The 14,026-nt window shown below is 43.1% G+C and overlaps 1 protein-coding gene and 1 non-coding gene across 3 annotated transcripts in view; both read right to left on the bottom strand.

The window, feature by feature from the left end:
* Positions 1-1,471, bottom strand: part of LOC128423480 (sperm flagellar protein 2-like) — a 40,124-nt gene extending 38,653 nt beyond the window's left edge. For both annotated transcript variants that reach the window (XM_053408646.1, XM_053408645.1), the window contains exon 1: positions 1,305-1,471. In XM_053408646.1, coding sequence (XP_053264621.1) covers positions 1,305-1,471 — 167 coding nt within the window. The remainder of the gene's footprint in view (positions 1-1,304) is intronic.
* Positions 1,472-2,522: 1,051 nt separating this feature from the next.
* TRNAA-UGC (transfer RNA alanine (anticodon UGC)) lies at positions 2,523-2,596 on the bottom strand. The gene has a single exon. It is a non-coding gene; the product is annotated as a tRNA-Ala (tRNA).
* Positions 2,597-14,026: the final 11,430 nt, after the last annotated feature.

Genomic DNA, 14,026 nt, shown 5'->3' with positions numbered 1-14,026 from the left:
CTCTGTAAGAGAATATTACTGTTCATTATAAAGGTCTCATATAAAAAAATACAAGCTGGTTCCCATGCAGGCCTCTTGTTTACATTCTGCATAGAAATAGTGCATGGAACAAACATCAAGTTTCAACATTCTCCCATTGCGTGTCGGACATTTAGTATAAACCAAGGCACATAGATGGGTGAAGTCCCTGCCAAATTATCTATCCCTTTCTTCTTCTTTTTTTAAAGCGGATGGATAGTGACCCATACTCATCTATGTAAGGTTTACACTCAACATCCTGCCTGTACTGTTGGAGGTGATTTGGGAAGGAACCCAAATCTTACTCTCGTTCCCTGATGGCACTTGTAAAGCCTAGGCCATATCTGCACCTTACATTTAAAGAAGTTTTATACCGTGTTAAACAGTCATGGCTTCCCTCAAAGAATCCTGGAAACTGTAAGGGTGCTGAGAGGTATTAGGAGACTCCCTATGCCCCTCACAAAGCTACAGTTCCCAGAGTGGCATAATAGTTAATCCCTCCTTCCAGGGAACTCAAGCCACTGGGGGAAAGAGAGGGCAGCAAGAGGGTGATGACCCTTGGCTTGCAAGGACAGAGATCTGAGCTTAGGGGAAAGGTGTCTGCTTGGTCTTTATGCAAGCATTTGCACAAGTACCTGTGTTCATTTGGTGATCTAATCTGGGTTTGAATTTGCACTTTAGCAACCTGGTGAGTGTCCAGGAGCAAAGCATAGGTATTTTGTGTGTTTGTGAATGTGCACACACCTCACTGCATTGTGCATGAGTGTGTAGTGTGCATATAATCCATGATTGGTGGAGAGGGTAAGTATAGGATGCATGCGCCTGCCCTCTCTCCAGACTTTTAATTCTCATGAATTCACAGTTATGTTGATTACACGAAGAGTGTAACTATTTACTTCACTGCAACCATAATACCTAAAGCTGTCACCTTGAATTCTTCTCACAGGTGTACTATCGGAACATAAGAAGCCACTTTACACAAGATCAGACCAATGGTCCATCTAGCCCACTGTTGCTTGCTCTGACCAGTAGCAACAGATTTCCAAGGTCTTGACCAGAAGTATTTACCAATATCTGCTATCTAAGATCCCTTTTTGCAACTGGAAATGCCAGAGATTAAACCTGGAATCTTTTGAATGCGAGGTGTGGGGTTGACTACTGTTGACTATTTACACTTCCCCATTCATGCGCATAGCTTACTCTATTCCCAAATCAGTTATATTCTCCCTTCCTCTCTCCTCCCCCCACATCCAGTGATTATTACAATACCACAATTTTAAATGTACATTCTAGTCTTGGCCTCTTCCATGGGTTGTTCTTTATCAGTTAGATCTATCAAAGGTATTCTGGCAAACTCATTGCTGGTCTCCGTTGGAATTTTGCCTTCCATCCCTCTATAGTAGTCATGCAAAAGCCTCTTGGTATCCTGGAAACGGTCCAGTTCGTTCTTCATGATATACAAGGAAAACAAAACAAGAAATTATTCAAGTATTTCCTGACACCTTATCTCCATGGATAATTCACAAAGCAGTTCCTAAAACATCAAAATGCTATAGCGGGGGGAGGGGGAGGGGGATGGATTCTAAGAATGGACCCAATATTTAAATAATTTTAGGACCAAGCATACTAAATACACAACTGAGGATAAACCATGAGTGTGCAGCAGCCACATATTTCCACCCTTTCACTTGTAACTTCAAAGTGTTATGTGATGCAATGATATCCCATTATGTGTTTTTTCACAACTGGATTTTATGGGGCAAATTTGAGGAAGAGATATGAGGGTATTGCTTTTCCTTCTCTAGCTTGAGCCAAAGAATCCTAATGTTCTCTTTAACAACAACCAAGAAAGTCCTTCGCTATGCTACACATACCAGAACTATACAGTTGTAAGTGTTGCATTCCTTCCCCCAGAAACTTGAGGAACTTTTGGAAACTGTGGTTGAGGGTTTCTCCAAAAGACTGTACTCTCCTATCCCTATCCCTTTGCTTCTCATTGCCCATGTTAATTCTCCCAACCATCAATCTAAAACATGCCTTGTTGTGCACTGACTTTAACCAGGGTTACTGCTAACCAGGGTTTGCTACTAACCCCACTTGCAGCCACCTTCAAACCCTGGTGAGGAACGAACCCTAGTTTGTGCTAATCAAGGTTGGCATGGGGGAAACCTAATGACTCGCCATGGTTGGAACTTAGCAGAGGGTGGGGAGGCAAATCTGAATGTGAAAGGGGAGAGCATGTGCAATCCGTTGGCCTGCTCCCCTTCTCTCTTACCGCAGGTTAAGGGCCAGGTAGCAAAGGATAACTACAATGGCCCTAGAAGTCACTCTTCTGCTCAGAAAAAAGAGGGCCAAACGATGTGCCATGCTGGCCCATTCACACAGAGGAATATAGGAAGCTGCCTTATGCTGAGTTGACCATTGGTCCATCTAACTCAGTATTGTCCACACTGACTGCCAGGGGCTCTCCAGGAATTCAGGCAGAGTTTCCTCCCAGTCTTAACTGGAGATGCTGGGGATTGAACCTAGGACCTTCTGCATGCAAAGCAGACGCTCTACCACTGAGCTATGATCTTCCCCACATATAAACGTGATACTGGCCCATTCACATATAAAGCAGGAGGTGGATCTGCTTGTAAAAGCAGGGCAAATGGGAGGTGCTGAACCCTTCCTCCTCCTATGTTTTATGTTCCCTGTTGCTCCACTTTTTCTCCCTTCCTTGTTTATTTCTGATATCACAGCTGGAAATGGAGGAGGACGTAGAGCCGTTGAGATAAAGCACAGCGAGCGGGTTCAGCTCCCTTTCCCAATATGTTATTTTTCCTGCTTTTTATGCAAATGGGTCTCACATGTGAATGGTGGCCATGTAATGTCTGCTTTGGCCCTACGTCACATTTATGCAAACTCCTTACTTTCAGTCTATAAATATGCTTAAATGAGCAGTTGTGCCAGGCGGATTTTGGCAAGTTCAGAGCATCTCTTCCTTCAAAGTGCAGGCAAGAAGCATTATGCACCTGTCATACTTTTGATTTATTATTAGAACAGAAGCCTCTAAATATATAACTGAAAAGCAAAAACGGTGCTGTGTTTTCATGGGAAAATTCACAAAGCCACAGTCTCAAAGGTGTGTGTGTCGGGAGGGGGGAACCCCAAACCAATCAATATGAGTGTTGCTATCCAATTGTGAAGAAAAGCACACCAGGTCAAAGGTTTAGGCCTCGTGCTCTTTAGCTCTATGTCAGATCCGTCAACTGCCAAGCCAGAGAGTCAAGTCCTGGGATCAAGGCAAGGCTAGACAAAGTGAAGCAAAAGCAAGACAAGGGCAAAGCAAAGGAAGGCAGAGCAAAATGAGAAAGAACTGAGCCAAAAGCTACGAGCCAGCAACCAGTTTGGCCTTGCACTACATAGAATGAATTCTGGAATGCAAGCTGATTTGCACAGCGATGACGATCTGAATTTCATTTCCCAACTTTTTTTTTTTTTTTTTGGTAAACTGCTCGGAGACTTATAAGCTAAGTGCAACACAAATTTTGTTAAATAAACAAACCAGTCTCAAGCTGCATAAACACTGATGCATGAATACAAATGCTGGGGAATTCTAATGAAAGAAGAAACGGGATCAGAAATTGCTGGTGTTCACTTCCCATGTCCAGAAAGGAAACCAATCCAGTGAATGCAATTGGCATTTGCCACTGTTGTTGCTTTCAGTCCCCAAACAATATCTAACTGATTGCATTTCCCCCACTTTTGCAATAAAATGAATGGGGTGGAATAAGATAGTACAGTGGACAGTGAGACAAATAACATAGGTTTTGGAGGAAGACAAACTGCAGATGAATGAAAACGATGCTGCATATGACAAACATAGGCAGAATGGGAGGAGATGCCTTCTTACATCCCTAGATCTGGATCCAGCAGCACAATGAGAATACAAGCAATGAGCAGCTTACCAGACCTTAACTCTTCAATTTGCACAGCAGAGGATGCTGCTCGTAGCCATAGAGTAGCTAAATATGTTTCGCTAATGGCCTAGTTAGGTTATAGCTTCAAAACACACATCAGTATAAAAGTCAGCCCCTCCCCCATTTAGACTATTTAAAAAAATACACCAACAACATAATATTGCTAGACCTGCATAAGTGAAAAGATGTGGTTCATCAGAAGTGCCAATCGGTCTGGCAGCCAGCCATCGCTCATGATATCATTACGCTCTTGCTCAGCTTCATCTCTTCTGTTTTCACAGATATCCCACAGACGATCTCTTAGGTCCTGAAAAGATGAAAAATGAAAAGTACCAAAACATCAAAAATGCTTTGCCAAAACACAACAGAAATAAAAACCACAGCTAAGTGCATGTTTGATATTTAGTTCCAGTTCACACATCAGTCTCTAAATGAGGCCCCACACCAGGGTTAGCCAATAGGGTGCCCTCCAGTGAGACCCAGTGTGGTGTAGTGGTTAAGAGAGGTAGACTCGTAATCTGGTGAACCGGGTTCGCGTCTCTGCTCCTCCACATGCAGCTGCTGGGTGACCTTGGGCTAGTCACGCTTCTTTGAAGTCTCTCAGCCCAACTCACCTCACAGAGTTTTTGTTGTGAGGGAGGAAGGGAAAGGAGAATGTTAGCTGCTTTAAGACTCCTTCGGGTAGTGATAAAGCGGGATATCAAATCCAAAGTCCTCTTCTTCTTCTCCTCCAGGTGTTGTTGTGGGCAGTCTTTGGCCTTCCAGATGTTGCTGAACTACAACTCCCATCAGCCTCAGCAAGCATGGCCAATGGTCAGGGGTGGTGGGAGTTGTAGTTTAGCAACATCTGGAGGGCCAAAGGATTCCCACACTTGCCATAAATAGTGACATTACTATTTGTTGCGATCTATTGAAAACGTGTCTTAAAACAGGAACTTTCTCAGTAAATAACGAAGCTATGCCAGTTTGGAATAAGATTATTATACTGTTGTCTCTCTTCTTTCATAAACACGTAGCCTGTAAATTTTCATATCACTGCACATTTGTATAACTTAGTTTCCCATTCAGATATTGATGGGTGTGACTTTTATCTTAATGGCTTTCATCTCAGTGGTTTATGAATGAGGGCTGAGAATTTTTTTTTTCTTAAGAAAAAGCAGGTGCCTTCTACCACAAGAAGCAAAAATATTCCCCTGAACCAAACCAAGCTTCAGGTTTTACTCCTTTTAAGCCACTCAGTTTTCCATTACTCTATTGCCTGAGTCACTGAGCTGCCAGAGAAGAGGATACCATAAATTTCTCTTCCCAGTAACTTAAACAGGTGTTGTGGCCAGCAGCCACATTAGCTATGTGCCTTTGGAGATAAGCTTTGGGTATGTCATGTGGTAGGGCTGGATTTCTAGTCCCGATTCTCTTGCTACTTAATTTCAAGTTAAATTCTCACACTTCCTCAGTATTGCAATGTAAGCTCTCATGCACCTAACGTCTAATCATCTGACGTGACGATTTCATGCCTGTCTTGGAAACAGCAAAAATGCACTGATGGAAATGACACAGCCAAGTAAAATTTCAAAAAGTATACTGAAAATGGCATTTGCTCTTGTGCCACAAGAACTTTTGCATCTATGCATGCAGACTCTGTAGGTCTTAGGCAAAAGGTGCACAGCAAGAGTGGGAAACCTGTGGCCCTCCAGATATTGGACTACAACTCCCATCATCTCTGACCATTCTCCATGCTGGCTGGGGCTGATGGGAGCTGGAGCCCAACAGGTTCTCCATCCCAGTGTACAGGCATACCAGATATATCACACCAAGGTCAGGAGACGAGCCTCAAATATATCCTCTTCCTACTGGAAAGCTGCAGTGCTCCTCTGACTGTAGGACACCTTTCCCAGGGATCTAAAGCAACATGTGAACTGAAATGCAGCTATTCTTTGATATTCACATGCAGTTTTCCAGGCAAAAAGAAGCCTCCAAAAATGTGCGTATTGTGGGGAAAGTATACATAAAAATGCATATATTAATAAAAATAATATACAATGCATTATAATAATTATACTATACAATGCATTATACAATTATATACAATTATACTATACAATGCAGCAAAATTGCATACGAAAATGGATGCATTAGAGGAAATACATACTAAAATGCTTGCAAACTGGTTTTTACAATCCTCAAAAAAAGAAACTGATGCAGAAATGTGTCCGATTGAAATTCAGATTGGAAAAGTGAGAAACTGAGCAAAATCGAAATTGACAGATTTGCCTATTCTCTATCCGATAAAACACTACAGACTTCAAGAGTTAGGCGCTTGAGAATTACAGTCTATTTTCTCTGCACTCTTGTTTACTTCAGGGCAAGATCCAGATCGACAAAGCTCAGCAAGTGATCCAATACTTTCAGATGCCACTTACAGTAACCCTTTGATGCAGCTCTTCTTTCGTTTCATCGTCTTCCCACAGGTCATCAGCCACTGAGTTATAATCGGCTTGCCACTGAGTCACAAACTCTTGCTTGTGGTCGGGGCGTGTTAAGAATTCCCTGAAATGATTTCTGTGCACAACAAAATGAGAAGAAGCCAAAGGTTCAATAAATGAAAGATGGTGGCAGGAACAGTGCATATCATTGAGTCATAAAATCCCCCTGGCTTACCTAGCATGTGACAGATAATGAATGATGACATGCTGTTCACCTCTGAGGCATCGAAGTGTGGCTTTGATGTTATTCTTATAGGTTTTCTCCACCGTTTCCCAATAAGGAACTAAAAATTCAGGCACCTCCTGTTAAGTTTTAAAAGACATTGGTTTTATTTGCCAACTAATGGGCTGCCTAACTAAAATGCTACCAGGAAGGGGGTATATTAAGTTATTGCACCATATTCTACCTTTTTTTTCCCTTCTCTTCTCTTCCCTCAACTTCCATGCCTTCTTGTCATGTCATTGCTGATCCTATGCTTGACACAGCCACCCTCTTGGCAAGAGCCAGTGTCATGCTATAGGCAAAGTGTTACGAATGGAAAGGGAATGCCCTCATTTCAAATCTCCAAGCTCACTAGGTGGCCTTGAGCCAATTTCTGTCTTTCAGTAAACTATCTCAAATGGTGTTGTGGAGGATATATGTCTAAACACTTTGGAAATTGGGCAGGATGATAATAATAACGATCCTTTTACTTACTTTGCACTTTTAAAATTCCTCTTCCTAACTCAAATCCTTAACCACCATGGATGGGATTCATCTAACAAGCCTCATCTTGTGCAATGGGGCTTTATCTGCCCCCCCCCCAAATTGGCCCAGGGGGAGCCAGGAGAACCCCCAGAAAAGCACACAGGGGAGGAAAAGGGAATTGTTCCATCTGACAAGCTGAAATGTTCATGCTGACAGAACATCTGTTGTAGCATGACATTAAATCCAACCCAATAACTTCGCTTTAAGACTTCTTTTGCCTTCTACAGTGACCTGTGGGGAGGCTGCAGTGCATATGACTCTCCCTATCTTAAGAATTGGCCAACCAGTTTTGCAAAAAAAACCCAAACAAAAAAACTTTTCCATTTTATGTTTACCATGGCATTGGAAGCCATTCAAAACATCAGGGCAAAGGTGAGGATGGGGAAGGAAGGAAGGAAGACCACCATAATGCAATGCTGATTTTGGACTGCCATACTTGAGGAAGTGGCTCATCGACGTAAACCCATTCATCTGATCCTGGTTTAATTCGAGGTAGCTCTATAGGAGGGGGAGGCGGTACATCTTCAGCTGAAGCTGGAGCGGTCTTCCCTTTCTCTTTCCCTCGTGGAGTGCCTTAAATATAAACACACCGTTAACATCTGGGAAAGTATTTTACCTAGGAATACTTTAATAGGTTGTGAGTAACAAACATTGGTTGATTTCCCTGAATGCCTTTGATTGATGGACATTTTATGAGTATATTATTTATCATGCAAGGTGCCCTATAGTATATATTGGGGAAAGGTCAGGCTTCAGGCTTGAGACTGTCTTCCTCTTCCCTTTGCCAACCAAAATGTTTCCCCTGCCTAATCAAAACTTGCCAAGATGCTTTTGGAGGAAGAGGAGAAAGTGAAAGTGAAAGCAGCTGTCATTTGTGGCTGTCAGCAAAACAGTGCTGTAAAAATTAAATAAATCCGTACTTTACCTGGTTTACCTTCTTTTCCTTTGTCTCCTTTATCTTTCTTTCCTTTTTTACCCTTCTTAGGCGACTCTCCTGGGGGGGACTCTGTAGAGAAATTCCATATGTATCAGACAAATGTTCTGGCACATGTTAACTGAGCCACGAAAGTGCAGAACCACACTTCTTTGCAGGGGTGGAGAGGGATGGGAGAGGGGTTTGTTTGGAAGTGGAAACCCCCGTGCTCTGGCTTTGAAAACATGATGCTAGCCATTATGAGCCAAGACCAACTTCAAATTTCACCTTCGCTTGTGATGCTCAGCTTCTCCCACCTGCCTGCTTCCCTCCCACTGTCTGCTTTTCACACTTTTACAAACTGCAGGAGGGTGATGGTGACGGTGGCGGAGGGACAGCAGCCACTGCAGCTAAGGTTGAAGGCTGCTTCTAAGCTACTTCAGCACATGTGAACTCTAAAAAGTGTGGCTTTCTCTCTCCTCCCCCTATTCCTCATTGAGCAAGAGGAATAGAAAGCTGTAGTCCCCCACCCCAGGGTAACCCAAGGGCTGTTAATCCTAAGCCAGGGGTGGGGAACATGTGGCTTTTCAGCTGCTATTGAACTCTCAATTCCCATCAGCCCCTGCCAACATGGTAAATGACCAGGGATGGTGGGAATTGTAGTCCAACAGCATGTGGAGGAACATAGGAATAAAAGAAGCTTCCTAACTGGTCCATCCAGCTCATTATTGTCTGCACTGACTCCAGGGGTTCTGGAAGGGACATGCCCAACCGTAGCTGCAGATGCCAGGGATTCAATCTGGGATCTCCTGCATACAAAGGAGATGCTCTACCACTGGGTTATGGCCCTTTCCATAGGACCACAGGTTGTCCCCAACTTCCTCCAGTCCTAAGGAGTTCCTCACTCTGAAGTGAAGACTTCTGAGCATGTTCAGAGCATGCATTGGTAACTTGGGAAATTGAAGGTCTTTATTTTGAAACTCCACTCCCCAAAGTTCCTTTTGAGAATGGAATGTCTGTGCATGCTCAGAAGGCTTTTGCAAGTCTTCTGTAAGACCATTTCTCCTCCTCCCCAGCCACCACTACAGAAATTTGATGTGTTTGAGAAAGTGTGTGCATATGCAGCTGTTTCAACTCACAGCTCTGGCACACATTTAGCGTTCCAGATCTCTAAACACGGTTATGAGATCAGGAGCAGGCTGTGAGATTAAGGGCACCTTTGCCTCTTTCACAATCATCTGCTCCGAAACTTCCCACAATGCCTTAATTATAGGTTACATCTGTCCCAACTTTCACAAGGGTTAACAATAACCGGGGTCTGAAAGCAGAGCTTGATGCTAATTTGCAAACCCTGGTTAAGAGGTAATCTTGTCAGGGCTGGTGCAGATGTAGCTCTAGAGCTGATCCAAAGGTTCTCAGCAGAACCTTCGCCCTTAATAATGGAGAAGGCATTTCCCACAAAATCACACCATTCCCCTAACTAAGGCTGTTGGGGTGGGGGTAGGGAAGGCCAGTGGGAAGAGGCACAAGATAAGGCAGGGGTTGGGGGGGCAGGAGGAAATGTATTGGCAGCTCACTCCAAACCTCTTAGTCACAGTAAGAGATCAGGAAAGTGTCAGCCATTGTCCATACTCAAGCATATCACACACTTGGCTACAGCAGGGAAAGTCATTCACATGGATTTGGTCCAATGGCTACTTACATGTGAACTGCTTGTTTCTGCTCAGCTTAATTATAGAAAGAGATACCCAACTAACTTATACTGAGAGTAAACCTGCTGAAATCGATGTAAAACACTTGCAGAATAAACGTCGCTAGACTTACAGAATCTCTTTTGGTTTTCCTGAAAATTCATCGATTTCTACTCCAAGCATGACTTAAGATTTTGCACCTGTGCTTGTTATATCTGTGACATTTAGAGCCTGTTTGTTGCACATACAAGAAGATATTAACAGACCAGTCACATCATCTAGAAGGTCAGTAGAGGTAAAATATTACATCAGTTCAAGTAGAGATCACTAAACTTTCATCCGCCATGAAATCCTTCACAGTCTTTTGCTTAGGAAGGAGCTCCCAGATGAGCTTCAAATTTAGCAGCAGGCAGAATTTCAGAGGCAGTCCCAAATAGTTTCAAAGCGAGGGGTGAAATAGCTCAGAAAGGGTTCCCCCACCCCTATGTCACCCCTGGATTTCACCTAGAGTGAAATTCAATCTGAAAGGAAGTTATTCTGTAGGCTAAATAGCTGAGGAAGAAAAGCCCAAAGGATTTCTGTTAAGACCAGCAGAATTTCTTTTGCTTGTGTGCAAGTTCTATAAAGAAAGAAGTTACAGTTTGTCACTTTTTTTAAAAAAAAGAGTTCTCAGCTCATTTTATGGTTCCTGAATTCATGATTGATTTACAGTGTGTTTATATGATTCACCACCAACCTTTAGGTGCCGCAGGTGGCGGCTCCAGCACTTCTGGAGAAGGAGCAGGGGCTGGTTCCTCCACCTTTTCTACCGTGACTGCTGGAACCTCTTCTTGTGGCAAAGGCTTGGCAGCTTCTAGCGCTTGCAGTCTTTCAGCCTCTCTTTTTTCCTCTTCTTTTCCTTCAGCAGCAAAACACATACAAATCAACAACAAACCCGTACATCTTTATCTCTCTGCCACATTGTTGGTACGCAACTTGAGAAAGTTATTCCCCAGGATGTCGAAGGCAATGGATACAATGCATAAACTCCAAGGATTTGCTCACTGCTAGATTACTGCAATGCACTCCACCACAGGGCTGCCCTTGAAGATGGTCTGGAAGCTGGGATAGAATGCAGCTGCCCATTCATTAAGCAGGGCAACAGAGTGGGATCGCGTCACACTGAATCCGAATGCATTGTGGGATCTCTGGCAATTCAAGTTTTGGGGGTTAATATTGAAAGCCCTGAGTGTCTTGAGGTGTAGTTACCTGCAAGAGCCCCTTCCCTAATACCCGATGGCTTGAGTTTTAAGATACAGGGGGGAGCATTGCTCAATTTGCTATGGTAACAGACTCGGCCTTCTTTGTGGTGGCTTCATGGAACTCCCTCTTGATGGAGTTGTGCTTGTCTGCAGCACTGACATCCTTCCACCAACATTTAAAAGCACCCTTGTTTATTCATGCCTTTGGTGAGGGGGAAATGGTGTGTGAATAACCAGTTGATTTTCCCTGCTGCATGGGTATTGTGTATTTAACACTTTTTAATCAATCAATCAATCAATCAATCAATCATCTTGGGACACCTTGCTTGAATCAAATTATGAACTATTTATAGGGATGGGTGAATCTTTCAATTTCAGTTCTTCTTAACTTCTCATTCTTCTAATCTTAAGTTAAATTCTCCAAATTTCTGCATCAATTTGCATTTTTTAAAAAGTCTTCATGAAACTCTGTCAGTGAATTTCTCCTAACATACACCTTTTTGTACGCAATTTTGCTTAATAATTTTGGCAAAGCAATCTTCCCTAGCATAATTCATCCTTGTTTCCTTTTCACTAATATATCTATTTTATGTGCACTCCATCCTAGTATATGCATTTTTGTGTATATTGCTTGGCGAACTGTGGTGCAAAATTCAGAGAAAAACAGCTGTGTTTCAGTTCACTTATTGTTTCAGAAACAGCAAATTAGGTGGGCTTGCCTTTAAATGCAAACTGATTTGAATTTCTTCTCTGCCCCCAGCTAGTTATATCCCAAAGGTCTGGGGAGGTAAAGATATGAGGGAAGGGTATTCATTGCCACACTGTGGACTATTTCTTTATCCCATTACATGAAAAAAATTCAGCCAGATTATTGGGAGCCTTTAAATATGTAAATATTTGTATTTGTAAACATTCATCTAAGCACTGGAATAGCATTACTTACTTTTATTTTGGATTTTAACAATTTCTTCCGTTATAATTTCTTTTACCCTTTGACACATAAGATTCTCCTCTGTCTCTGCATTGACCTTTATTAATATATTTTGCTGCTCAGAATACCAGTTTTCTAGCTTGGGCCATGTCTCCAGGAAACCTATAATTCTGTGAAATCGGAATCACACACAAATCAGGTATTAGAGAAGCTTTCAAAATCCCAAAATAAAAAATAAATAAAAATGACTTAATGCCTATTGATAGTCCCAGCAGAATGTCCCTAAAACACTGGTGAAATGGCATATTATCAGATTCCTCATCTGGTATTTATCTACTAGTTCTGTGGATTCTGATGCTCATCCAGGAAGTTGGGCCAAGTACAATTTCTCTGCCTGGGAGCTTCATGGCTGAGTGTGGACTTCAAGCTGGTTCTCTCTAGTCCTAGTCTGATACTTTGCTCACTATACCACACAGGGGCTGTTTACTCATTTTCTTCCATGGGCAAGAGAGGAGGCAAAGTGTCAAGCCAAAATAACAAGCAATTTAAGCAGCTGGGCAAATTTGGGAGCAGGGCAAGGTGGCAAGGGTGGATTACGTATGCCGTGGAGAAAGTAGAACCTAGGACCATCCAATGAAGCTGAATATTGGACAATTTGGGACAGGCAAAAGTAAGTGCTTCTTCAAACAGCACAGTTAAATAATGGCAGGGATAGTCACTGTGGTGCCTGATAGAAGTTTTCAGACTAGAATTCCCATAATTTGCGGCTACTGGCCATAATGGCAAGGGCTGACTAGCACTGATGGGAGCTGTGGTCCAACAACTTATGGAGGGCACCATGTTGACTACAGGGATGCGGGTTGCGCTGTGGGTTAAACCACAGAGCCTAGGACTTGCCGATCAGAAGGTTGGCAGTTCGAATCCCCGCAACAGGGTGAGCTCCTGTTGTTCGGTCCCTGCTCCTGCCAACCTAGCAGTTCGAGCACGTCAAAGTGCAAGGAGATAAATAGGTACTGCTCCGGTGGGAAGGTAAACGGCGTTTCCGTACGCTGCTCTGGTTCGCCAGAAGCGGCTTAGTCATGCTGGTCACATGACCCGGAAGCTGTACGCCGGCTCCCTCGGCCAGTAAAGCAAGATGTGCGCCGCAACCCCAGAGTCGGTCACGACTGGACCTAATGGTCAGTGGTCCCTTTACCTTTACCTTTATGTTGACTACCCCTGAACTATAGGATCCACTCCCACATGTTCAGTGATGGCCATTATCTTAGGTGGTTTTAAAAGACTGTATAAGTTTGTGGAGCATAGGGCTATGTTCCACCACTAGGGTCTAAGAAAATATGCCTCAGTATACCAGTTGAGGAGAATCATAACTGAGGAGATCCTACAGCACTTAGGTCCTGCTTGCAGGCTTCCCACAGGTCTCTAGTTGGCAGCTGTGAGAACAGGATATTACACTAAATGGACCTTTAGTCTAAATCTGACAGGACTCTCATATTGACTGTAACTCACTCACCTGTGCTGCATCTGGCTCCTCACAGAATCATCTTTTTCTGCGTCATGGAATTGAACTTCTGAAACTTGATCACCTTCTCCTAGCCTGCCTTGATGGGAATCGGCTGTTCAGCAAAATATATAAAAAATAACAATTTTTGGAAGGAAATTTCCAGGGAGAATGCTTTGATAGTACATGGTTTAAGGCAAGAGTGGGGGAACTTTTTCAGACAAAACTAGCCCACTGAGGAACGTTGATGAGCAAGGTATTGGCATGCTGGGGACACACACACCAGTGTTTACAAAAGAGCAGAGAGAGAGAGAGAGAGAGAGAGAGAGAGAGAGAAAGAAAAAAAGAAAGAAAGAAAGAAGACGAAGAAGAATTATTTGGATTTGATATCCCGCTTTATCACTACCTGAAGGAGTCTCAAAGCGGCTAACATTCTCCTTTCCCTTCCTCCCCCACAACAAAAACTCTGTGAGGTCAGTGAGGCTGAGAGACTTCAGAGAAGTGTGACTAGCCCAAGCAGCTGCATGTGGAGGAGCAG

The sequence above is a fragment of the Podarcis raffonei genome, chromosome 11, assembly GCF_027172205.1.
Source record: "Podarcis raffonei isolate rPodRaf1 chromosome 11, rPodRaf1.pri, whole genome shotgun sequence".
Taxonomy (NCBI): Eukaryota; Metazoa; Chordata; class Lepidosauria; order Squamata; family Lacertidae; genus Podarcis; species Podarcis raffonei.
The sequence above is the reverse complement of the archived record's forward strand: the minus strand, read 5'-3'. Positions and strand labels throughout refer to the sequence as shown.